At 43.3% G+C, this 26503-nt stretch overlaps 2 protein-coding genes across 2 annotated transcripts in view; one reads left to right on the top strand and one right to left on the bottom strand.

The window, feature by feature from the left end:
- Window positions 1-453: 453 nt before the first annotated feature.
- taf5l (TAF5-like RNA polymerase II, p300/CBP-associated factor (PCAF)-associated factor) lies at window positions 454-5926 on the bottom strand. Its single transcript, XM_044189523.1, has 5 exons — window positions 5603-5926; window positions 4921-5062; window positions 4230-4334; window positions 3289-4049; window positions 454-2345 (listed from the first exon to the last, which is right to left on the bottom strand). Exons 2-5 carry the CDS (start codon window positions 5057-5059, stop codon window positions 1548-1550), a joined length of 1803 nt encoding a protein of 600 aa, XP_044045458.1. The 5' UTR covers window positions 5060-5062; window positions 5603-5926; the 3' UTR covers window positions 454-1547.
- A 1085-nt stretch (window positions 5927-7011) lies between these two features.
- The window catches only part of nup133 (nucleoporin 133), a 39091-nt gene continuing 19599 nt past the window's right edge, over window positions 7012-26503 (top strand). Inside the window, exons 1-17 of the mRNA XM_044191511.1 lie at window positions 7012-7298; window positions 10228-10343; window positions 10499-10602; window positions 11827-12060; window positions 12559-12729; window positions 13485-13640; window positions 14103-14173; window positions 15399-15546; window positions 17487-17770; window positions 17913-17932; window positions 18208-18372; window positions 19481-19645; window positions 20680-20830; window positions 21863-22029; window positions 23083-23247; window positions 24307-24471; window positions 25496-25660. Of these exons, the coding sequence (XP_044047446.1) occupies window positions 7171-7298; window positions 10228-10343; window positions 10499-10602; window positions 11827-12060; window positions 12559-12729; window positions 13485-13640; window positions 14103-14173; window positions 15399-15546; window positions 17487-17770; window positions 17913-17932; window positions 18208-18372; window positions 19481-19645; window positions 20680-20830; window positions 21863-22029; window positions 23083-23247; window positions 24307-24471; window positions 25496-25660 (2575 nt within the window). The 5' untranslated portion in view covers window positions 7012-7170. The remainder of the gene's footprint in view (window positions 7299-10227; window positions 10344-10498; window positions 10603-11826; window positions 12061-12558; window positions 12730-13484; window positions 13641-14102; window positions 14174-15398; window positions 15547-17486; window positions 17771-17912; window positions 17933-18207; window positions 18373-19480; window positions 19646-20679; window positions 20831-21862; window positions 22030-23082; window positions 23248-24306; window positions 24472-25495; window positions 25661-26503) is intronic.

Genomic DNA, 26503 nt, shown 5'->3' on the forward strand with positions numbered 1-26503 from the left:
GCCAAGGATTGCTTGTTTGATCCTTGCATGTAGCACAACTTTCCAATGTTTGTTTTTTTGTAGTTATACATGATCTCTTATCAGTAGTTCCCTCTTGTTTGTCTTGTTCAACATCCAGCAGATGATGAGATAAAAGTATTTATTTAAAAAAGGTTAACAGTCTTTTCTGTCATTATGATCATGAGGATTTTAAGTTTGTCAAATGGACTCAAAAACCAGCAAGCTCAGTCTGCTCCTAGAGTGTAAAATAAGGATTAGATTGCTTGTATAACCAGCTAACCCACATTTAAGGTTTTGCTGATGTGAGTCCTGCCTGTCCAGTCTGATAGGTCAGGTTTAACGACATCAGTATCAGGGCGTTTTATATGCAGTGAAGCAGAACCACATGTGGACCAGCATAACAACAGATACTCAAATACAAATACTCAGAAGAGGAACTGACTGAAGCATTAGTTCAAATAAATTCTGTTATTTATTCCTTGTGTTTGGCTACAAGAGGGAACGAAAGTTTACTGACGAACATAAAGGGCAACTTCCAGACTGAATATATGAATGAAATATTCAAAAACAACAAAAACAAAAAAAATAAACCTCAGTCACACTCTGAATGTATGAAAACAATCCAGAAATGTCAAATCGGTTTCTCTGTCAGTATTTTTTAGCCCTCGTTAAAGAACAACCTCTTGGTAGCCAAAATATTACAAAAATACAGTATATTTACACTTTTAAGCATTGCACAGTTAATGCCACTCGCAGAACAGTGTGAAAAATACAGGTTTGATTCTTAGAAATTTCCTCAAAAAGGCTATTTATACTTTCAGAGACAAACCAACAGCATTCACTGCCGCTGTGAGAAGAAACAACCACTTCCCGTTCTGGCGTTTTAAAGTTCACACGGTCACTCGTCAGCTTTTGTATTCGACCTTTGAGGCCTCTGAATACAGTCTCTAAACTCTATGGGCATCGATGCAACATGTATTTTTCTTCATTTGTAGTTTTCTCCTTGAAGATGCGAATTTGTCCAACAGCAGCAAACTGATTTAGATCTGCACGTTATCATCACAAACACAGAGTATTAGGATCGTACTGTCTGTGTATGCAATGGATTTTTATTTTTTTTTTAACCAACAGGAACAATGTTTTCCCAATAGTCACATGTTATATGCTGATTTTATAGTTCATAAAAAAAAAAACTTGTGCATGACAGCAGAGTAAACAGTTTTTGACCACCAAGGCACCAGACCCAGAACTTTACGCTTTTTTAAATCGTCAGATACACGAGAAACTGAGGAATTCTTTAATACTGACATCTAGTGAAGACGCTTTGGTAATTAGAAAATACCAGAGACAAATGATAATATATATATAATTGAATATCTAAGCTTGCTTCTTTTCCGACTCCTGGGCAGGTGGTGACTTTCAAGCTCTCAGTGGTTGGCTCAGGGAAGAAAACACAGTCTGACTGGTGACCACATCTTCAAACAAACATCTGGAGATATTCCAGCTTTTCTCCCAAACATAAAAACACAAAAACCAGATCGCCGTAGCTACTGTTCCGTTTTCTCTTGTGCAGTTCCCGTCACCAGCAGCAGGTTGCAGGCCATGAACTGGACGTTCAGCACGTTGCTGGTGTTTCCAGTGTACAGTCCCACCAGTTCACTGGACGAGCCGTCAGCTGGTGTCCCGCCGTGGGAGTTCCGGATGTCCCACACCCGGACTGAGTTGTCCATAGACGACGACGCCACCAGGCTGCTGTCCGGGCTGAAAGACAGGCTGGTGACGCTGTCCGTGTGTCCCCGCAGGTCTTTGAACAACGTCCCCGATGCCAAGTCCCACAGCTTCACCCTCTGGTCCTCCCCGGCGGACGCCAAGTACTTCCCGTTAGGTGAGAAAGCGAGTGACAGCACCGGGCCACGGTGGCCAGTGAAGAGGCGAACAGACGACCCCTGCTGGGTGCTCCACAGCCGGACAGTCTTGTCTGTGGAGCCGGTGGCCAGGTAGTTGGAGTTGGGATGGAATTTCACACAGTCGACGTCGGCGAGATGCCCGGCGTAAAGCCGCAGCGGGTAAGTGCGGGAGAACGTCCAGAGGCGGGCCGTGCGGTCGTGGGAGCCGCTGGCGAAGTAAAGGCTGCAGGGGCTGACGTCCACGTCCCACACCGGGTAGGCGTGGCCCTGGTAGAGCGCGGTGTTGGTGAAGCTACCCAGGTCCCAGTAGCGGATGGTTGTGTCCTCAGAGCAGGAGAGCAGGCCGGAGCTGTCCGTCAGGAAGGCGGTACGAAACACCGGGCCGCTGTGACCTCGCAGCGTCTTTATCTCGCTGCCGGAGCCGTCTTCTTCGTCCACCTGAGGAGAAACAATGGAAAAATGTGACACCTGACATTACCCGTCTATTTAACTATTATTTTTTTTGCCTTTGGAAAACGTTTGAGTGAATTCAAATTCTGCGAAAAAACAAAAAACGTCAATTAAGTCAATTTCATCAATTACAACTTTTAGTTATAGGGCTGCAGATAATCATATTGATTATCGATTAATCTGTTGAATATTTTCTCTGTTATTTCTTTTGTCTAGAAAATGTCAGAAACTTGATAAAAATGTCCATCATAGTTTCCTGGAGACCAAGACGACATCAAAACGTCTACATATTACTTTTTCCACAAATGAGGGTGATTTCTGTTTCTCTTCATTAAAAATCTCCACATATTAAATGGAAACATTGCTTATTTGATCAGCAGCAATGTTAATGATATTACTTTAGGCTCTATCAACAAGTAACGGACATTCTCCATAACGCAGTCTCTAAAGTCTTTTAAGTAATCAAAACCCTAACAAATAAATAAAGATATATAAAGAAATCATTAACAGCATCTCTAATCAAGTGTTGAAACAATTAGTGACTTAAGTTATCAATGTAATCTACAGCAATTTTGATAATCGATTAATCAAAAGTCATTAAATGCCAAATATTCTGTGGGTCAGGTTTCTCAAAGATGAGGATTTGCTGCTTTTTTATGTCACTGTAAATTGAATATCTTCGGGTTTTGAACTTTAACAAACTTATTCAGACTTCTGGGCTCCAGAAACCTGTGAATATTTTTCTAAATTTTCTGCTACTTTATAGACCAAAATATTAATTGACTAACAACAACGCATACCTCAAATTGCAAAAACAATGTCAACTACGCAGTAAACTTGCTGTTACTGTTCGAATCAATCTACACGATAAAGCTCACTGAAGCCATTTGAAACAACCATCAGTTGATAATTATCCCTTCAGTCAACTCACTTCCTCCTCCAGAACGTCACAGGCCAGGTGGATGAGCGACACGTCAGCCTGATGCGGTTTGGCCTTCAGCTTCCTGGCTCGGAGGCTCCACAGCTTCACCGTCGAGCTGTCAAAGCCGGCGGCCAGCAGCCGGCTGTCAGCCGAGACATCGGCGGTGTTCAGCATCTGCTCAGTGTGGTGAAAAGCGTAAAAACACACGGTGGTGAGCGTGGGGGGGCCCTCGCGGACTTTCTTGATGCAGTCCTGCAGAGCCTCCAGGGCCGCCTCACTCTGTGGGATCCCTGCGGGAACCTCCACCCCCTCCCTGCCCTCTGTCCCGCCCACTCCTGCCCAGGAGGAGGTGGAGTTTGGGGCGGCAGTCGCCCCGCTGGCAGCTCCATACAGCTGGTAGTCTGTACACCTGGAGGCGGTGACCTCCACCTGCAGGTGTGTGCTGAGGGCCCTGCAGAGGGCGCTGTTGTCCTCACTCTGCAGGTAACGCAGCAGGTAGCTGTAGGCCGGCTCTGTCAGGTGAACCACGTACTTGTGCTCCAGGAAAGCACTCAGCTTGGGGTTGGCTGCAACGTCCTGAGCGGTGAGAACACGGGGGAGCTGCTCTACGGTGGCACGCTGCTCGCTGTCCTGAAGAAAGGCGCTGTGGAAACGACTGTAAAAACCATCTACTGCCCCCTTCAGGCCGCAGCGCACCATGTCCAGGTGGAGGTAGACGAAGAGCGGGTAGAGGATGCTGCTCACCTCCTTTGCCCAGGATATTTCTGTTTCTGATTTAGGGGGAAATAAAAATTATTCTGAGGGTTTTCACATCCAAAAAGGACTTTTGCCATTTTCCAAAACAACTTAAAGCAGAAATTTTAAATGGTAAACTATTGGTAAGGTCACAGCACAACACAAAGCTGTGCTGTGCTGAGCTAAGGAATTCAGTGACAGCAGGAATGTGATACCTGACAGAAAGGAGCGCAGTCTGGAGTACTGAGTCTCATACTGCTGTGGGTCGGACTGGCACGGTGCTGCAGAGACGATGTTGGCGCAACCCGACTCTGTCTGCACTGCTCAGAGAACCAGAAAGAAGAAGGGAGAGGAGGAGGAAGAAGAGAAAGAAGTAAAATATTCATTATGCAGAATGGCCCCTTTCAGAGTGGTACAATAGTGTATTTTTATTTTTATTATTATTATAATGGCATGCGTAGTAATGTAAGCAGCGTTGTAATGTAGCTGGTGTGCGTGAACTTCATTTGAACTATTTTATAACTTGTTGGGTAGTTTAAAGACAAAGTTTACTTATGTCTGATTAAACCTTTTCTCAGGACTGTGCACGAATTGGGCATGGCAGACATCTGTCTCACTATCCTGTTAGTTTTGTTAAAGTTAAAACTTTATCACTCGTCTTATTAGTACACGGACTCACGTAAATTCCAGCGTAGACAACACAAGCAGGTCTAAATCAGCCACAATAACTAAAAACACCTGTGTGGGTATGTAATTGATATGTTCTGTATGTAAAACCCAAGTTAGTAAGTGAGCTGTTAAATGTAGTGGAGTAAAAGTACATTATTTCACTCTGACATGAAGTGGAGTCTGATGTGAAAGACAAATGACAAAACACCATCATCTTCATCTTCACAGTTTGTTCACCTGTGAGGCTGGCAGCCATCTCCTCGGCTGACTGGAAGAGCTTGGCTCCTTTCGGGGAGCCGTCAGTGTCTACATACTGCCTCCGCTTCAGGTACTGAGTCACGGCATACTGGATCTGCTCAGTGCGAACCCGCTTCATGACCTGAGGAGAAACAAAAACAAACAAACAAACAAACAAAACAAAAACTGTCATACACCTGAGACGTTTCAAATAAGAGGAGACTCCTGCACATCACTTCCTCTCTCTCTCTCTGGCCACCAATCACACCAAACTGTTTAAACAATATATGTTCAAGTAGGCAAAAGGCTGTGCTGTTTGTAATAATGCTTAAAATCCGATTAATCTTTCTCCACGACAATATTAACCCTCCTGAGCACAGCATCTTCCCAGTAGCTAATTAGCTAGCAAAGAAGCGAGCTAATGTGTTTACTAAGGCTTTAAACATTGGATACGTCCTTGCTGACAGTCTAAATATATATGTGTGTTAGCGTGAAACTAATGTAGAAGCCTGAAGCACGCATTAATCCGGTCTAAAAGCTGGCAGGTTTCCACTTTAGAGGAGGATGCCTGAACTGAGCTAACCGGCTAACTTAGCGCTAGTGGCAGTGGGCCTGGCGGCTCCGAACTTTTAGCGGGATTGATCCGGTTCCGTAGCACCGCCGGTTGAAAGCTGGTACTCACTGCATATCGTGCTGTTCTCCGTCCTCAGTTACTGTATGCAAGCTGGTGAGGTTTTAATGTAACTCAGTTCCCAGTTGAAGCTACGCCGCTGCATGTCGTTGCTGCTCCATCGTGGTTTTCCGCCCCCCGCTCAGCCTCCATCAAATCATGCTAGGTTAGCTAGCCCGCCGCTTTCATCTCTGATGGGTAACGGCTATCGTTAATCCACTCGTCCGCCTGGCTTTCCCTTTATCATCGCAAGGGTAAATCTATCGACAATCTACTACCTATGTCTGGATAGGCCTTTTTCGTGTGCGGCGAAATTTGAACCAAACTCCATTGAAAAATGAAGGGAAACAAGCGCCAGAGCCAAACTTAAATAAAATGTCAACTCTTTTTTGGAGTGGTTTGCAAGTCGGTCACTGTCGGTCGGCTGTCGAATCAGAAAGACTGTGTATTACATCACCGTGAACAAAAGTTTAATCACAATACGCGTCACTTTGCGCATCAGAAATATGCCGAGTTAACGATTAATCTGTATTGATTTAAAAACGTCTGAGGGTAACATTGTATGGAGGGTGCTCTTGCACTGCTGAGCAATGCAATTTTAAAGTGACACTTTCTCGAAGGCAATCTGGAGGGTCGTGTCTCATCCCACCTGGGCAGGTAGAACAGATTAAAAACAACGTTAACGTCTCGTGCGTTTTCTACTTATTATATTATATATATTGTCTATGCGAATCATGAATGCAATTCTACCTCAGTGCTGACATATAGTGATATAAAATCATTGAATATGATTGAAATTAAAACATTCACTAAAAGTCACACACTTGTTTTCATTGGCACTGCTCTCAGGCTGCCCGAACAAATCTTATAAAAATTAAATTTCTAATGTGAGATTAAGGTTAGATTAAGTAGGCCACTGAATCTAATCCGGGTTTTGCTAAAACATGGATTGTACTACTGGACTGTATTATATTGAGAGGTGTCCAACATTATCAATAATAAGCATATAGTTGAATTACAGTGTCAACAAAAACGGAACATTATAATCTTCCTAAATGCAGAATTTGTGGCAGATCTGTTGTATTGGTTTGCATTAAATGGTAAGTGTACCATAAAAGTGGCCAGGTAGTGTGTGTTAAAGAAGGCTGTTTTTGACAGATAACAAGTAATAATGATGATGTTGTTATAATAATAAAAATAATATTCATATATCACTTATTATGTGACCCCAGACTCATGAAAAGATTTTTAACCGAACTAGATTTCAGGGCTAAAACTAATTTAAAAAATGTGAAATATTCATATTATAATTATAATCATATTATTAACGTTATTGCATCATTCTAAAAAAAATATATATATATATTTATTTATTTATTTATTTATTTATTTATTTAAAGTTCCGGTTTGTCGGGGGGCGGGGCGTTTCGTTGACCCAGTGATGACGTATATGTCAAGCGACTGCACCGCGCGCTGTTTGGAGAAGATTTTACAGTGAGGGTTGGCGGTGTTGGTAGATTTTCACGGTTAAATTTGACATATATCGCGACTGTTGGGCAGCACCGGGTATCACAGCAGGCATGTTTAGCCCCCGCACCGCCCCGAGCTCCGGCCGCAGGCAGCAGGGCAGGACAACCGGCCGGAAGAGCGTCTCCGGTGCGGCCACCGGTCTGCTGTTCTCCCCGCGCAGGACGCCTCTGTCGGCGAGGTGAGTGAAAGCTGCCGGTTTATTAGGTCCACCTAGCTAAAACTAATGCAGTCGAATACAACAGTGCTGTAATAAACCCCTCATGAAGGTTATGATGTTCAGCTTTTGTTTTAAAGAGGTGTTGATTCAAGTGTATGATCGTTTTGGAGGACGTAGTTTGTGGTGTGTCTGTTACTTTTGTTTACCCCATTTATACTAATGAGGGTAGATTAGATTCAACTTTATTGTCATTACACACGTACAAGCACGAGGCAACGAAATGCAGTTTAGGTCTAACCAGAAGTGCAATAAGCAAGTGCAGGATATAAAGTGTGTGCATAAATGCAGGATAGAGCAGTAGTAAATGCGGGATAGAGCAGTAATAAATGCAGGATAGAGCAGTAATAAATGCAGGATAGAGCAGTAATAAATGCGGGATAGAGCAGTAATAAATGCGGATATAGATGCAGTAGTAAATGCAGGATAGAGCAGTAATAAATGCGGATAGATAGTAAATGCGGGATAGAGCAGTAATAAATGCGGGATAGAGCAGTAATAAATGCTGGATAGAGCAGTAATAAATGCGGGATAGAGCAGTAATAAATGCGGGATAGAACAGTAATAAATGCGGGATAGAGCAGTAATAAATGTGGGATGGAACAGTAATAAATGCGGGATAGAGCAGTAATAAATGCGGGATAGAGCAGTAGTAAATGCGGGATAGTAAATGCGGGATAGAGCAGTAATAAATGCGGGATAGTAAATGCGGGATAGAGCAGTAATAAATGCGGGATAGAGCAGTAATAAATGCGGATAGAGCAGTAGTAAATGCGGGATAGAGCAGTAATAAATGCAGGATAGAGCAGTAGTAAATGCGGGATAGAACAGTAATAAATGCGGGATAGAACAGTAATAAATGCAGGATAGAGCAGTAGTAAATGCGGGATAGAACAGTAATAAATGCGGGATAGAGCAGTAATAAATGCTGGATAGAGCAGTAATAAATGCGGGATAGAGCAGTAATAAATGCGGGATAGAGCAGTAATAAATGCTGGATAGAGCAGTAATAAATGCGGGATAGAGCAGTAATAAATGCGGGATAGAGCAGTAATAAATGCGGGATAGAGCAGTAATAAATGCGGGATAGAGCAGTAATAAATGCGGGATAGAGCAGTAATAAATGCGGGATAGAGCAGTAATAAATGCGGGATAGAGCAGTAGTAAATGCGGGATAGAGCAGTAGTAAATGCGGGATAGAGCAGTAATAAATGCGGGATAGAGCAGTAGTAAATGCGGGATAGAGCAGTAGTAAATGCGGGATAGAGCAGTAGTAAATGCAGGATAGAGCAGTAGTAAATGCGGGATAGAGCAGTAGTAAATGCGGGATAGTAAATGCGGGATAGAGCAGTAGTAAATGCGGCATAGAGCAGTAATAAATGCGGGATAGAGCAGTAGTAAATGCGGGATAGAGCAGTAATAAATGCGGGATAGAGCAGTAATAAATGCAGGATAGAGCAGTAGTAAATGCGGGATAGAGCAGTAGTAAATGCGGGATAGAGCAGTAATAAATGCAGGATAGAGCAGTAATAAATGCGGGATAGAGCAGTAGTAAATGCGGGATAGAGCAGTAGTAAATGCGGGATAGAGCAGTAGTAAATGCAGGATAGAGCAGTAGTAAATGCAGGATAGAGCAGTAGTAAATGCGGGATAGAGCAGTAGTAAATGCGGGATAGAGCAGTAGTAAATGCGGGATAGAGCAGTAATAAATGCAGGATAGAGCAGTAGTAAATGCGGGATAGAGCAGTAATAAATGCGGGATAGAGCAGTAATAAATGCAGGATAGAGCAGTAGTAAATGCGGGATAGAGCAGTAGTAAATGCGGGATAGAGCAGTAATAAATGCAGGATAGAGCAGTAATAAATGCAGGATAGAGCAGTAATAAATGCAGGATAGAGCAGTAGTAAATGCGGGATAGAGCAGTAATAAATGCAGGATAGAGCAGTAATAAATGCGGGATAGAGCAGTAGTAAATGCGGGATAGAGCAGTAGTAAATGCAGGATAGAGCAGTAGTAAATGCGGGATAGTAAATGCGGGATAGAGCAGTAGTAAATGCAGGATAGTAAATGTGGGATAGAGCAGTAGTAAATGCGGGATAGAGCAGTAATAAATGCAGGATAGTAAATGCGGGATAGAGCAGTAGTAAATGCGGGATAGTAAATGCGGGATAGAGCAGTAGTAAATGCGGGATAGAGCAGTAATAAATGCGGGATAGTAAATGCGGGATAGAGCAGTAATAAATGCGGGATAGTAAATGCGGGATAGAGCAGTAGTAAATGCGGGATAGAGCAGTAATAAATGCGGGATAGTAAATGTGGGATAGAGCAGTAGTAAATGCGGGATAGAGCAGTAGTAAATGCGGGATAGAGCAGTAATAAATGCGGGATAGTAAATGCGGGATAGAGCAGTAATAAATGCGGGATAGTAAATGCGGGATAGAGCAGTAGTAAATGCGGGATAGAGCAGTAGTAAATGCGGGATAGAGCAGTAATAAATGCGGGATAGTAAATGCGGGATAGAGCAGTAATAAATGCAGCGGGATAGAGCAGTAGTAAATGCGGGATAGTAAATGTGGGATAGAGCAGTAGTAAATGCGGGATAGAGCAGTAATAAATGCGGGATAGAGCAGTAGTAAATGCGGGATAGAGCAGTAGTAAATGCGGGATAGAGCAGTAGTAAATGCGGGATAGAGCAGTAGTAAATGCGGGATAGTAAATGCGGGATAGAGCAGTAAAAGTCTAAGTAGGTACCACTGGGATGAGACTGAATATCTGACACATCTCTCACTATAGTGCATTACAATTCAACAGCAACACAAAGCAGCTCAATATTCAGCTGAGAATTTGTCCACTTTGTCTTACTCTTAAAAAAAAAAAAATCTCTCACCACCAGGTCGACACCCACCAGAGTGCAGAGCCATGCAGCTGCAGAATCAATCAACTATGATGTGCAAACCTTCGGCTCGTCGCTGCCTGTCAAAGTGATGGAGGCACTGACGATGGCTGATGGTAAAGGAAACCTCATCTTCTGCTTATTTTCTGGGATGTATTTCAGTTTTCTGTTCCTCTCGATGTCCCTTTCTGTCTGTCAGGGTTTGTTAAAAGTACTGTGTCCTGTTCCAGTATTGCCACTGAGCAGTTCTGTGTGTGTCGGTCCCCCCTAGCTGATGACCAGATCTCGGTGAAGGTGAATGAGAGCGGCTGGGCCTGGATGGTTTGTGGAGAGAGACTCATCATCTGGAAGATCTGCCAGACTGCTGTGGCCAAGGTACAGTTCAGCCTCTCTTGCACCAAATAGATCCAGAAACTAAAGCTGCAAAACAACAGCTGCTTCCCAGTCCAGAGATTTAATCAAACAGTGAAAAAGTTGGTGCAACATTTTGCAAGGAATACTCCGACTAAAGGACACTGTTTTCAGAATCAAGACGTTTCGGGTCCCATCCGGAAGTCATTCTCAATTGTGAAAAAAAATGGGACGGGAACTAGAAATTTAAGCTACTCTGTGTTACATAAGCCCTGCCCTCAGGAAGGAGTCTACCTGAGTATCTGTTAATAGCTAGTTTCACCTGAAACTGACCTAATTGTTTCCATGATGGCCCAGTAATCAGTAATCAGGCCTATTGTTTTCTGCCTGCACCTCCCTCATCACTGTTAAGTACCTGATTAGCATATGATTGACATGACCAAGGTGCTAATACACTGTGGTAGACTTTGGGCAGATTGAATCTTGGTCACACCTTGGTCACGCCAATCATATGCTAATCAACAGATACTCAGGTAGACCCCTTCCTGAGGGCAGGGCTTATGTAACACAGAGTAGCTTAAATTTCTAGTTCCCGTCCCATTTTTTCACAATTGAGAATGACTTCCGGATGGGAGCCGAAACGTCTTGATTCTGAAAACAGTGTCCAGATGACTACGACTGAAACCTTTTCTACGATAGAACACTCCTGGACGAATGAGGGACTACACCGTTCTACTCCGACTAAAGTGTTGAAGTTTCCAAGACAGTTGCTGCAGAGCCACCAGCACAAGAATTGTTCACATATTTAAGTATCAGTTGGTACAAGAGTTTTTGATCATGGGAGGAAAAATGTAAGCTGTGTAGTTGTAGTGACTGGGCCTGAAACATTTGTGAACTACAGAGCTTTGTTGTGAGTGTGGTAGTGTTTTTCAACACACCTCAGTGACCGTGAGGAGCAGTCAGATTTGAAGAAAGTGGTAGGAACATGCGGTGGCAGCAGCAAAGCAAACTTCTACCAAAATGTGCCTTTTTCCATCTTGAGTGTCCTGTATCTGCGACCAGACGAAGACGTCACCTTGGGCTCTCGGAAACTGCGATGCGTATTTTTCAATATTTTCTGATTATACGAAAAGTAACTTACAGGCTAATCCACTGAAAATGGTTGTTAGTTGCAGCCCCAGAGGAATCACTCACAGATTAATAATTTAAGTTTTAAAATCCACCAACTCTCTGTGTGTTTTCCTGCAGATGTCAGTGTGTAAGGAGCTGCAGCTGCCCAGCAGTGACTACAACTACACAGCCGACCTCGTGGCCATGGCCTCCGCTGCTCCTCTGGAGACGGCCGCCGTTCAGTCCATCTCCGTCCTGGCCGTGGCTGCGGAGGGGACGGCTCGCTTGTGGCCCAGCCTGGCCCAGGAGGGCAACTACACAGAGACAGACGTGGACCTTGGAGATCTCTGCAACTCTGTTGTTGCTGTGAGAGTAAGTAAATCTTCAATAAATCAGATTTATTTTGATGCCGTTGCAGCTAAGACCTCTAACCTGGCAGCTGACGGGTTATCAAACTCCCTGATGCAGCAGCTACTAGTCAATCTGTTTTTTCAGTTTTATTTGTAATTCACACGGGCGCTGTGGCTTAGAGGTAGAGCGGAAGGTTGGCTTCCCCATGCGGCCTGCATGTCGAAGTGTCCTTGGGCAAGATACTGAACCCCAAATTGCTCCTGAGGGCTGTGCCTTTCGTGTGAGTGTGTGTGAATGAGTTAGTTTCTTTGGACTGATGAGCAAGTGTGTGAATGGGGTAAATGCGATGTGTAGCGTGAAGCGCTTTGAGTGGGCGGAAGACTAGAAAGGAGCTATACAAGTACAGTCCGTTTACCATTTGGTTTTTCAGTCTGGTTTGAACCTTCAGCTTTAATCAAACAGAACATCCCTGCTGTTGTTTTCTCTGTCTTTATTTCTGACTTTTCTCTTGTCTCTCAGGGTGGAAGCTTCGTCTTGTCCTCGGAGAAGAGTCGGCTGTTGAGAGCGAGTGCAGATTCCTCGGGAAAGCTGCAGTACCGAGCCCTGCAGCAGGGTCAGGGTGTGCTCTCCGGCATCGGACGCCGTGTCTCCAGCTTGTTCGGCATCCTCTCCCCACCAGCCAACGACACAGTGAGTCACACTAACACATTGTACTGTAAAGACAAAGCGTGGAGTCCAGTAGGTGGAGTGTGGTGTAGGGCTGCGCCCCTAAGTGTAGATAATTTGAATATAATAAATCAAATGTAATAAAGCAAATAATTAGCATTGTGGCTGCTTACTTCTAAAGCTAGCCAAATGTACACAACCTGTTACAGAAGCTCTTAGTTAGTTAGCTTCTTTGAGGGATTCAACAGTTGCCATAAAGCAACTGAAAGCAGTACAAATTTAACATATTATAACTGACCAAGCCAAAAGTTGATTTTTAAACTGTAAAATGTCCTGCAAAGTACATAACGTGGCCACAACCAAGTTAAAAGGATCTTTACCAAAAGAGTTTATGTTGAGTATCTGTATCGGCTTTAAAAATCCTGTGTTTTGGTGTCGTTACTTTGTTTATCTGTTTGTTATTTGGCAGGTTTTCACAAAAACGTGACAGATTTGAATGAAATTTGGCGTACAGAGAGAGAAATGAGTGATTACGTTCCAGAAATTGTTTACAGGGTAACTATAGCACAGGTGTATGACATGAAAAGTGTATGTAATTGTTTTCTTGACTTTTGCCAACAAACACAATATATATATATTTTTTATAAATCCCCTTAATAGTGAACATGTGAACAATTTGAGATAAGCTCAGCTGCAGTTTCAGTATTTTTCAGCACAGTCGACCTTGCTGCTGGTTTACTCGTGTTCAGATGGTGAACAGACTCTGTTTTCTGCTGCAGCTCCACAGTGTGCTGTGGGTGGGCGGAGCCAGCTGCCTGTACACGCTGACCAGCTCCAGTCTGTGTAAATGGGAGGTGGACGACAGTTGGGAGCACCAGATCCTCAGCTGGGACGTCCAGAGAGCTCTGACCGAGAGCATTGCAGACGCCATCTGGGTCAGTACAAAGATGTTGGTGAAAGTGTATTTTATTTTCTAACAGGAGGTAAATCAGAATCAGAAATACTTTATTGATCCCCGTAGGGAAACTCTTTGTTACAGCAGCTCGCCTTTACGTCAGTGCACACAGGAGAAAGTACTAGCAAACAATATGATACACTATAAACACAGGTCAGAAAATAAATTAAGCATCAGGTCGGTATAAGTATAAGATAAACTAAGTGTCAAGTACCAAGTGGGTTTACCGGTTGATGATGATAATACAGTATAATAATACAATGTAATAAAATAAGTAATAAGCAGAGATGACACAGAAACTGTAATTCACAATACAGTTCTTAACTAAATTCTTAACTGCCATAATTTATCTTTTTAAATCTCTTCATGACACCTAAAGCTCCGATACTTTTCCATCATGGTCAAACAGTAAAAGGTTTCTCAAACATTTCTCTCCCACCAGGGCTCAGAGAGCAACTACGAGGAGATGAAGGAGGGAGCGAACGTGACATACCTGGATATGAAGCTCAGCCAGTGAGTGTGTTCATCTCTGTGTGTGTGTGTGTGTGTGTGTGCATGACTTCCTGCTTGTTTTACACTTAAGTATAAATGGTCTGAAGTTGTCTTTGTCATATTAGGTGACATTTTTAGATTCTTCAATTAAAAATCTACCTACCTGAACAATGTCTTTCTATTAATTTATTATTGGTCCTCTCTAACTGAATGTGATGCACCACCTCTTAAAGCAAGGTCAGTAAATAGGAAGGTAGAGGGTTTTTACTTTTGAGCAAATAAAATCCTTCTTGCAAAGAGACAAATGGAAGCTTGAGACTTAAAATTAACATCTGTAATCGCATTTAATAGAAGGGAGGATCCTTGTATCCAGAAGGAAGTAGTCTGTGAGAAAGTCTTGTGTACTGAGGAGTTAAAGGAGTATTTCTGAGAGGTAGAATTAACTGATAGCTGGAATACATATAGGGAAGGAAATACCAAAATTCAGAGTATATCTCTATATCTCTATAGTATACTTCTATTTTAAATCTTAGTGATGCAGAAACTGTTGTACATGCTTTTATCTCCTCACGCCTTGATTATTGTAACGGCCTGTTCACTCGTCTTAATCAAAAAACTTTGACACTTTGACACGACTGCAGACTGTACAGGACTCAGCTGCTCGGCTGTTAACCAGGACCGAGAGGTGCGACCACATCACACCCGTTTCAGCCTCTTTACATCGGCTCCCTGTTGGTTTCAGGACTGACTTTAAGATCTTGTTGATTACTTTTAAGGCTCTTCATGGCCCCAGACTATATTTTAGACCTTGTAATCCCTTATGAACCTTCACGTAGTCTGAGATCTTCGGGCAGGGGTCTCCTGTCTGTTCCTGAGTCCAGGATGGAAACTAAGGGGGACAGAGCTTTTGCCATCAGGGTCCCGAGGCTCTGGAACAACCTGCCCGAAGACATCAGGCTGTCTGAGTCAGTGTCTTCATTTAAGTCTCGTCTCAAAACACATTTTTATCAGAAAGCAGATCCTGATTTTACCTGAACTGGCTGTTTATTTTATTGCTTTTGTGTATTTTATGTATTTTATCTCTTTATAGCTCGTCATTCACTGTGGTATTTTATTTCTCTTGTTGTGAAGCACTTTGTACTTTGTTTTGATAAGTGCTCTATAAATAAAGTTTTATTATTATTAGTATTATTATTATTATCATCTCAGGCTGACCTGAGCCGGAGTCTGTGCTGTGTGTTTTCAGAGCCGGCCTGGTGGTTTTGGCTGCAGCCTGGCACCCGTCAGACACTCCCTGCCTGGCTTACTTCTGCCTGGTCACCCTGCAGGACAACGGAGCCGCCATCTCCGACCAGTTCACCGTGGAAGTCACCAAGTACAACCCTCCATTCCAGGTCAGTCCCGATCCTGATGCTGCAGGGGTGGATTCAGATTCTGTTTGTCGTCTGTACTGGATCTATTAAAGGGTCAGTTCACCCATGATCACAAAAAGATTATGCTGCTTATCTTTTCTGGTATCTATCCATGCAGATAGTTTTGGTTTTATGTGATGAGGTGTGTTAGATGTCCGCCTGTTAGATTTCTGCCTCTACTCCAATACAGTGGAGGCGAATGGAATTTCATTCATTTGAAAAAGGACATTTTAAAACATTCAACAGAGTTTTTCCGAGACCAGTGGATCGGATCCAAACTAGAACTACTTTCTAACAAAGAAATAGTCCCTAGAGCAGCGGTCTGACACTGTGGGCCGCTCCTCAGACAAAATCAAGATCTACTTTTGATACTGAAGACAGTTTAAAATGTGATGATTCTTGGTAAATCACACTGAATCGATTGTTTTCATCTTGTCTGTGTTTTTTGATGTGACTTGAGTTATGTCTCCGAGAAGGAATACGATATTTGATGCAACAAATTGCAGCAATTGAGAGCACTGAGGGTTTTGCAGTACTTTAATTAACCTGTGTGTGTTGAACCGCCATGCACCTGTCCCCTTCACCTCACACGGTGAAGGGGACAGGTGCACCTAAGACAGGTCTCTCTCTCCATACCGTCCCTTCGCTTCACCGTTTGAAAACCCCTGATCCAGGGTAACCATGACAGTGTTTTTAAATAAAAATGTCTCACGGACCACAAACTAAATTCCTTTCTCCTTCATTGAATTGTAGTGGCCTGTCACGATAACTACTTCTGTTGAACGATATATTGTCCCGGAAATAACTGCGATAAACAGTTATTTCATTGCAGTTCTGCAAGTACACACTTTTTAAAGAGCAGTGGGCTTTTAATTCTTAAGAATATTCAGACATTGGAACTGGAGTGTGAAGAAAATATTAAAATATCCCAAATAAATAAAACATAAATAAAATAAAACCACACAACCAGAACAATAAATAAAATGGACTCTTGGGCTCTGTTAACAAAAATTGCACTTAAATAAATATTAATCAAGCACAGGGGTATGGAGAGTCATTCATTCCTTAACAGGTAGTTGTATTGCCTCTTTTCGTTGTCACTGTTTTTAAATAAAGTCAACAAACTGGCTCATTCACGTTAATGGGCTCTCCTCTCTCATTCGGCTTAAACCCAAAATGTTCCCACGCCGGAGCTGTGGAGTGCAGCCATTTGGACTTATTCTTTCAAACTTGCTGGCTGAAATGATGCATTTGTGTGGGGGAAACACCTATTAACCTCGAGTAACACGTTATCTTCACTTCACCTGGTTCACTGTCGCTGTGTGAGCTACCTGAGCTCAGAAGCAGCACGCGACCAGAAATGACAGCAAAACGTGTCTCAGCATCGTTTTTTCTGTTGTTTCTGTTCGACTTAAAACGCTTAAGCGCTGCTACCCGAGGCTTTTAACAGTAGGGGAAAACCCTGCTGTTTGTTCTGGCATCATGTTGGCTAAAATGTTGGCGACATTCTTATGTAAACAAACACGCATGTAAACACAACGGGCAATATCGAGGTCAGGAAAAATGATCGAGGTCATAACGTGACAGGCCTAGGCAGTATGGATGTCTCAAAACTTGGACAAATGCAACCAAAACTAAAGGTTAAGTGTGGAAAATATCTATATTTTTGTGTGATTAGTGTGAACTGACCCTTTAAGTTTATAGAATAAATTGCTTTGTTTGCGTGTTTTATTAACACATTTAAGGCTAACTTCATGCCATCCAGGCAGCCGCTGGTTTGAATTTACGAGAGCCATGGTATAAAGATCAACTTGCAGAGATTTGAGACCTCCTTCAGATGATGTTGTTGGGTTTACGTTAAGTTTTATTTTCCGTCAAAAATGTATGATGACGAAGATGCATGCTTAATTTTGCTTTGTCAGAGTGAGGAGGCCCTACAGGCTACACGGCTGGTGCTGCCACGCTCCCCCGGCTCCACCGCCTTCCTGTATAACGAGGAGCTGGTGTTTGCTTGCTGGACGGGAACCAGCAGGGGAGGACTACCTGATGAGAAAATCAGCTTTAACTTACCTGGTAAGAAAAGAAAACCTTGTGTCTCATCCTTGGCTCCAGATGAACGAGCATTTTCAAACAATCAGATTAGTATAATAACACAGTTAGGTGAGATTTCAAAGAGAGTGATGGATTTACATTATATGAGACTTAAGTGATCCTTAAGCGGTCAGTTATTTAAGCTTTTACAAGTAATTACAACCGGGGAAAATAGAGTAGAAAATGAAAAAGAACAACAACTAAGTAACTAAGACAAAAATAAATCAATAAAATAGTTTTAGTATTTTAACCTGCAGATTTACATGTCGTGAAGAAAGTACATAAGGAAATGGGGTTTTTTTTGAAGGTAGAAATGGAAAGAAAGCTAATAATTTGCACTAATTGTTCAAGAAGCATTCAAGAAACGTAATTATTGCTGTTGATATCAAAGTGAAAACTCTCAGATATATTCCACCTTGTGTCACGGAATATTTGATTTGAGAGAGAGACAGACAGACAGACAGACAGACAGACAGAGAGAGACCCAGCTCCCACCGAGGACACTGGAAAGCTCTGGAGCTCCTACTGGAGCCTATCCTGCCACCTTTACAGAAGCGCGAGGGCTGTCCGTGCGCTGGCAGGACGTGAGCAACAAGGCGCACCGCGAGCTGGAAGCTCAGCGGCAGCACCTGGCTCTGAGGCCCATCGTCCACAGCCTCAACCCGGGGTCTGTCCGGGCTTCAGAGCTCTCCACCTGTCCTCTGTGGGAGTGTGGAAGTTAGACTGATAGCGGCACAGCTCGTACTTATAGTCTCTCTGCTGGAACTCAATGATGTCATAATGAGGTCACTGATGGATCAAAGTGAGAACTGTTGACATCAAAGTGAGAACTGTTGACATCAAAGGGAGAACTTTAAGATATTTTCCACCTTGTGTCACGGAGAGAGACAGAGAGAGACAGACAGACAGAGAGACAGACAGACAGAGACAAGGAAGGAAAAGACACCATGTGATACATGATTGTTTTAGATTCTTGATTTGTTCTTTTTCCTAGTCATTGCTTTGCCTTTTCTTATACTGGTAAGATGCGTTTTCAGCTGAAAACGCTTCTTCTCACTAAGTTCCTCAACTCCAACAGTCCTCTGATAAAACATAACAGATTGAACAAATCTGTCTACATCAGAAAATAAATTGTTTATGTTAATTTGTTTACCATACGTCTCACAACCTTCCCTCATGTTTCACACGGAAATTAATATCCAGTGTACTCTCAGGTGATTCTAGCACCATGTAGACGCATACACTCACGTCTGAAAGACGCTTTGGGCGCCGCACGTGCTTCAGAGCCGGATGTTTACATCCAAGCGTAACAGTTTTAAAGGGACTAACAACTTTTCCAAAACGCACTAACTCACGTTGCAAAACATCATTAGATATGAAAGGCGGGATATTTGAAACTGTAACTTTTGTTGTCACAGTATACAGCGGAGAAAGTTGCACAAACGCCTCATTAACAGTAAGACCAGTTACTATTAAACGACTAACTAGATTTTGTTCCTTCAAGAAAACAACCACAGCCTGATTCATGCGTGATGCCGATACAATATTATACAACACAATATACAACAATATAATACAACAATATACAACACTCACCAGTATTCAACTATTTTACAGTTTCCTTTCTAAATCATGTATTTTCTATATAGAAAAGAAACAAAGAAAAGAGAAAAAAAAACTAGATTTAGAAACTCTCCCCACCACCACCACCACTCTCACCAACTCCCAGCATGCAACAGAGAGAGAGAGAGAGAGACCCAGCTCCCACCGAGGACACTGGAAAGCTCTGGAGCTCCTACTGGAGCCTATCCTGCCACCTTTACAGAAGCGCGAGGGCTGTCCGTGCGCTGGCAGGACGTGAGCAACAAGGCGCACCGCGAGCTGGAAGCTCAGCGGCAGCACCTGGCTCTGAGGCCCATCGTCCACAGCCTCAACCCGGGGTCTGTCCGGGCTTCAGAGCTCTCCACCTGTCCTCTGTGGGAGTGTGGAAGTTAGACTGATAGCGGCACAGCTCGTACTTATAGTCTCTCTGCTGGAAACTCAATGACGTCATAATGAGGTCACTGATGGATCAAAGTGAGAACTGTTGACATCAAAGTGAGAACTGTTGACATCAAAGGGAGAACTGTTGACATCAAAGGTAGAACTGTTGACATCAAAGGTAGAACTGTTGACATCAAAGTGAGATCTGTTGACATCAAAGGTAGATCTGTTGACACCAAAGTGAGAACTGTTGACATCAAAGGGAGAACTTTCAGATATTTTCCACCTTGTGTCACAGAGAGAGACAGACAGACAGACAGACAGACAGAGAGAGATGAAGAAAGAGAGAGGGAGAGAGAGACAGAGAGAGAGACAGACCCAGCTCCCACCCAACCTTCCCTCATGTTTCACGCGGAAATTAATATCCAGTGTACTCTCAGGTGATTCTAGCACCATGTAGACGTACCGTCTGAAAGACGCAACGTGCTTCAGAGCCGGATGTTTACATCCAAGCGTAACAGTTTTAAAGGGACTAACAACTTTTCCAAAACGCACTAACTCACGTTGCAAAACATCATTAGATATGAAAGGCGGGATATTTGAAACTGTAACTTTTGTTGTCACAGTATACAGCGGAGAAAGTTGCACAAACGCCTCATTAACAGTAAGACCAGTTACTATTAAACGACTAACTAGATTTTGTTCCTTCAAGAAAACAACCACAGCCTGATTCATGCGTGATGCCGATACAATATTATACAACACAATATACAACACAATATAATACAACAATGTTATACACCAATATACAACACTCACCAGTATTCAACTATTTTACAGTTTCCTTTCTAAATCATGTATTTTCTATATAGAAAAGAAACAAAGAAAAGAGAAAAAAAAACTAGATTTAGAAACTCTCCCCACCACCACCACTCTCACCAACTCCCAGCATGCAACAGAGAGAGAGAGAGACCCAGCTCCCACCGAGGACACTGGAAAGCTCTGGAGCTCCTACTGGAGCCTATCCTGCCACCTTTACAGAAGCGCGAGGGCTGTCCGTGCGCTGGCAGGACGTGAGCAACAAGGCGCACCGCGAGCTGGAAGCTCAGCGGCAGCACCTGGCTCTGAGGCCCATCGTCCACAGCCTCAACCCGGGGTCTGTCCGGGCTTCAGAGCTCTCCACCTGTCCTCTGTGGGAGTGTGGAAGTTAGACTGATAGCGGCACAGCTCGTACTTATAGTCTCTCTGCTGGAAACTCAATGACGTCATAATGAGGTCACTGATGGATCAAAGTGAGAACTGTTGACATCAAAGTGAGAACTGTTGACATCAAAGGTAGAACTGTTGACATCAAAGGTAGAACTGTTGACATCAAAGGTAGAACTGTTGACATCAAAGGTAGAACTGTTGACATCAAAGTGAGATCTGTTGACATCAAAGGTAGAACTGTTGACATCAAAGGGAGAACTTTCAGATATTTTCCACCTTGTGTCACAGAGAGAGACAGACAGACAGACAGAGAGAGATAAAGAAAGAGAGAGGGAGAGCGAGACAGAGAGAGAGACAGACCCAGCTCCCACCCAACCTTCCCTCATGTTTCACACGGAAATTAATATCCAGTGTTTTCTCAGGTGATTCTAGCACCATGTAGACGTACCGTCTGAAAGACGCAACGTGCTTCAGAGCCGGATGTTTACATCCAAGCGTAACAGTTTTAAAGGGACTAACAACTTTTCCAAAACGCACTAACTCACGTTGCAAAACATCATTAGATATGAAAGGCGGGATATTTGAAACTGTAACTTTTGTTGTCACAGTATACAGCGGAGAAAGTTGCACAAACGCCTCATTAACAGTAAGACCAGTTACTATTAAACGACTAACTAGATTTTGTTCCTTCAAGAAAACAACAACAGCCTGACTCATGCGTGATGCCAATACAATATTATACAACACAATATACAACAATATAATACAACAATATACAACACTCACCAGTATTCAACTATTTTACAGTTTCCTTTCTAAATCATGTATTTTCTATATAGAAAAGAAACAAAGAAAAGAGAAAAAAAAACTAGATTTAGAAACTCTCCCCACCACCACCACCACTCTCACCAACTCCCAGCATGCAACAGAGAGAGAGAGAGAGAGACCCAGCTCCCACCGAGGACACTGGAAAGCTCTGGAGCTCCTACTGGAGCCTATCCTGCCACCTTTACAGAAGCGCGAGGGCTGTCCGTGCGCGCTGGCAGGACGTGAGCAACAAGGCGCACCGCGAGCTGGAAGCTCAGCGGCAGCACCTGGCTCTGAGGCCCATCGTCCACAGCCTCAACCCGGGGTCTGTCCGGGCTTCAGAGCTCTCCACCTGTCCTCTGTGGGAGTGTGGAAGTTAGACTGATAGCGGCACAGCTCGTACTTATAGTCTCTCTGCTGGAAACTCAATGACGTCATAATGAGGTCACTGATGGATCAAAGTGAGAACTGTTGACATCAAAGTGAGAACTGTTGACATCAAAGGAGAACTGTTGACATCAAGGGAGAACTGTTGACATCAAAGGTAGAACTGTTGACATCAAAGGTAGAACTGTTGACATCAAAGTGAGATCTGTTGACATCAAAGGTAGATCTGTTGACATCAAAGTGAGAACTGTTGACATCAAAGGAGAACTTTCAGATATTTTCCACCTTGTGTCACAGAGAGAGACAGACAGACAGACAGACAGAGAGAGAAAAAAGAGAGAGAGAGAGAGAGAGAGGGAGAGAGAGACAGACCCAGCTCCCACCCAACCTTCCCTCATGTTTCACGCGGAAATTAATATCCAGTGTACTCTCAGGTGATTCTAGCACCATGTAGACGTACCGTCTGAAAGACGCAACGTGCTTCAGAGCCGGATGTTTACATCCAAGCGTAACAGTTTTAAAGGGACTAACAACTTTTCCAAAACGCACTAACTCACGTTGCAAAACATCATTAGATATGAAAGGCGGGATATTTGAAACTGTAACTTTTGTTGTCACAGTATACAGCGGAGAAAGTTGCACAAACGCCTCATTAACAGTAAGACCAGTTACTATTAAACGACTAACTAGATTTTGTTCCTTCAAGAAAACAACCACAGCCTGATTCATGCGTGATGCCGATACAATATTATACAACACAATATAATACAACAATGTTATACACCAATATACAACACTCACCAGTATTCAACTATTTTACAGTTTCCTTTCTAAATCATGTATTTTCTATATAGAAAAGAAACAAAGAAAAGAGAAAAAAAAACTAGATTTAGAAACTCTCCCCACCACCACCACCACTCTCACCAACTCCCAGCATGCAACAGACAGAGAGAGAGAGAGAGAGAGAGAGAGACCAGCTCCCACCGAGGACACTGGAAAGCTCTGGAGCTCCTACTGGAGCCTATCCTGCCACCTTTACAGAAGCGCGAGGGCTGTCCGTGCGCTGGCAGGACGTGAGCAACAAGGCGCACCGCGAGCTGGAAGCTCAGCGGCAGCACCTGGCTCTGAGGCCCATCGTCCACAGCCTCAACCCGGGGTCTGTCCGGGCTTCAGAGCTCTCCACCTGTCCTCTGTGGGAGTGTGGAAGTTAGACTGATAGCGGCACAGCTCGTACTTATAGTCTCTCTGCTGGAAACTCAATGACGTCATAATGAGGTCACTGATGGATCAAAGTGAGAACTGTTGACATCAAAGTGAGAACTGTTGACATCAAAGGTAGAACTGTTGACATCAAAGGTAGAACTGTTGACATCAAAGGTAGAACTGTTGACATCAAAGGTAGAACTGTTGACATCAAAGTGAGATCTGTTGACATCAAAGGTAGATCTGTTGACATCAAAGTGAGAACTGTTGACATCAAAGGGAGAACTTTCAGATATTTTCCACCTTGTGTCACAGAGAGAGACAGACAGACAGACAGACAGAGAGAGATGAAGAAAGAGAGAGGGAGAGAGAGACAGAGAGAGAGACAGACCCAGCTCCCACCCAACCTTCCCTCATGTTTCACGCGGAAATTAATATCCAGTGTACTCTCAGGTGATTCTAGCACCATGTAGACGTACCGTCCTGAAAGACGCAACGTGCTTCAGAGCCGGATGTTTACATCCAAGCGTAACAGTTTTAAAGGGACTAACAACTTTTCCAAAACGCACTAACTCACGTTGCAAAACATCATTAGATATGAAAGGCGGGATATTTGAAACTGTAACTTTTGTTGTCACAGTATACAGCGGAGAAAGTTGCACAAACGCCTCATTAACAGTAAGACCAGTTACTATTAAACGACTAACTAGATTTTGTTCCTTCAAGAAAACAACCACAGCCTGATTCATGCGTGATGCCAATACAATATTATACAACACAATATACAACAATATATACAACAACAATGTTATACAACAATATACAACACTCACCAGTATTCAACTATTTTACAGTTTCCTTTCTAAATCATGTATTTTCTATATAGAAAAGAAACAAAGAAAAGAGAAAAAAAAACTAGATTTAGAAACTCTCCCCACCACCACCACCACTCTCACCAACTCCCAGCATGCAACAGAGAGAGAGAGAGAGAGACCCAGCTCCCACCGAGGACACTGGAAAGCTCTGGAGCTCCTACTGGAGCCTATCCTGCCACCTTTACAGAAGCGCGAGGGCTGTCCGTGCGCTGGCAGGACGTGAGCAACAAGGCGCACCGCGAGCTGGAAGCTCAGCGGCAGCACCTGGCTCTGAGGCCCATCGTCCACAGCCTCAACCCGGGGTCTGTCCGGGCTTCAGAGCTCTCCACCTGTCCTCTGTGGGAGTGTGGAAGTTAGACTGATAGCGGCACAGCTCGTACTTATAGTCTCTCTGCTGGAAACTCAATGACGTCATAATGAGGTCACTGATGGATCAAAGTGAGAACTGTTGACATCAAAGTGAGAACTGTTGACATCAAAGGTAGAACTGTTGACATCAAAGGTAGAACTGTTGACATCAAAGGTAGAACTGTTGACATCAAAGTGAGATCTGTTGACATCAAAGGTAGAACTGTTGACATCAAAGGGAGAACTTTCAGATATTTTCCACCTTGTGTCACAGAGAGAGACAGACAGACAGACAGACAGAGAGAGATAAAGAAAGAGAGAGGTAGAGCGAGACAGAGAGAGAGACAGACCCAGCTCCCACCCAACCTTCCCTCATGTTTCACACGGAAATTAATATCCAGTGTTTTCTCAGGTGATTCTAGCACCATGTAGACGTACCGTCTGAAAGACGCAACGTGCTTCAGAGCCGGATGTTTACATCCAAGCGTAACAGTTTTAAAGGGACTAACAACTTTTCCAAAACGCACTAACTCACGTTGCAAAACATCATTAGATATGAAAGGCGGGATATTTGAAACTGTAACTTTTGTTGTCACAGTATACAGCGGAGAAAGTTGCACAAACGCCTCATTAACAGTAAGACCAGTTACTATTAAACGACTAACTAGATTTTGTTCCTTCAAGAAAACAACAACAGCCTGATTCATGCGTGATGCCAATACAATATTATACAACACAATATACAACAATATAATACAACAATATAATACAACAATATACAACACTCACCAGTATTCAACTATTTTACAGTTTCCTTTCTAAATCATGTATTTTCTATATAGAAAAGAAACAAAGAAAAGAGAAAAAAAAACTAGATTTAGAAACTCTCCCCACCACCACCACCACTCTCACCAACTCCCAGCATGCAACAGACAGAGAGAGAGAGAGAGAGAGAGAGACCCAGCTCCCACCGAGGACACTGGAAAGCTCTGGAGCTCCTACTGGAGCCTATCCTGCCACCTTTACAGAAGCGCGAGGGCTGTCCGTGCGCTGGCAGGACGTGAGCAACAAGGCGCACCGCGAGCTGGAAGCTCAGCGGCAGCACCTGGCTCTGAGGCCCATCGTCCACAGCCTCAACCCGGGGTCTGTCCGGGCTTCAGAGCTCTCCACCTGTCCTCTGTGGGAGTGTGGAAGTTAGACTGATAGCGGCACAGCTCGTACTTATAGTCTCTCTGCTGGAAACTCAATGACGTCATAATGAGGTCACTGATGGATCAAAGTGAGAACTGTTGACATCAAAGTGAGAACTGTTGACATCAAAGGGAGAACTGTTGACATCAAAGGAGAACTGTTGACATCAAAGGAGAACTGTTGACATCAAAGGTAGAACTGTTGACATCAAAGGTAGAACTGACATCAAAGGTAGAACTGTTGACATCAAAGTGAGATCTGTTGACATCAAAGTGAGATCTGTTGACATCAAAGGTAGATCTGTTGACATCAAAGAGAACTGTTGACACATCAAAGGGAGAACTTTCAGATATTTTCCACCTTGTGTCACAGAGAGAGACAGACAGACAGACAGACAGAGAGAGATGAAGAAAGAGAGAGGGAGAGAGAGACAGACCCAGCTCCCACCCAACCTTCCCTCATGTTTCACGCGGAAATTAATATCCAGTGTACTCTCAGGTGATTCTAGCACCATGTAGACGTACCGTCTGAAAGACGCAACGTGCTTCAGAGCCGGATGTTTACATCCAAGCGTAACAGTTTTAAAGGGACTAACAACTTTTCCAAAACGCACTAACTCACGTTGCAAAACATCATTAGATATGAAAGGCGGGATATTTGAAACTGTAACTTTTGTTGTCACAGTATACAGCGGAGAAAGTTGCACAAACGCCTCATTAACAGTAAGACCAGTTACTATTAAACGACTAACTAGATTTTGTTCCTTCAAGAAAACAACCACAGCCTGATTCATGCGTGATGCCGATACAATATTATACAACACAATATACAACACAATATAATAC

The sequence above is a fragment of the Siniperca chuatsi genome, linkage group LG3, assembly GCF_020085105.1.
Source record: "Siniperca chuatsi isolate FFG_IHB_CAS linkage group LG3, ASM2008510v1, whole genome shotgun sequence".
NCBI lineage: Eukaryota > Metazoa > Chordata > Actinopteri > Centrarchiformes > Sinipercidae > Siniperca > Siniperca chuatsi.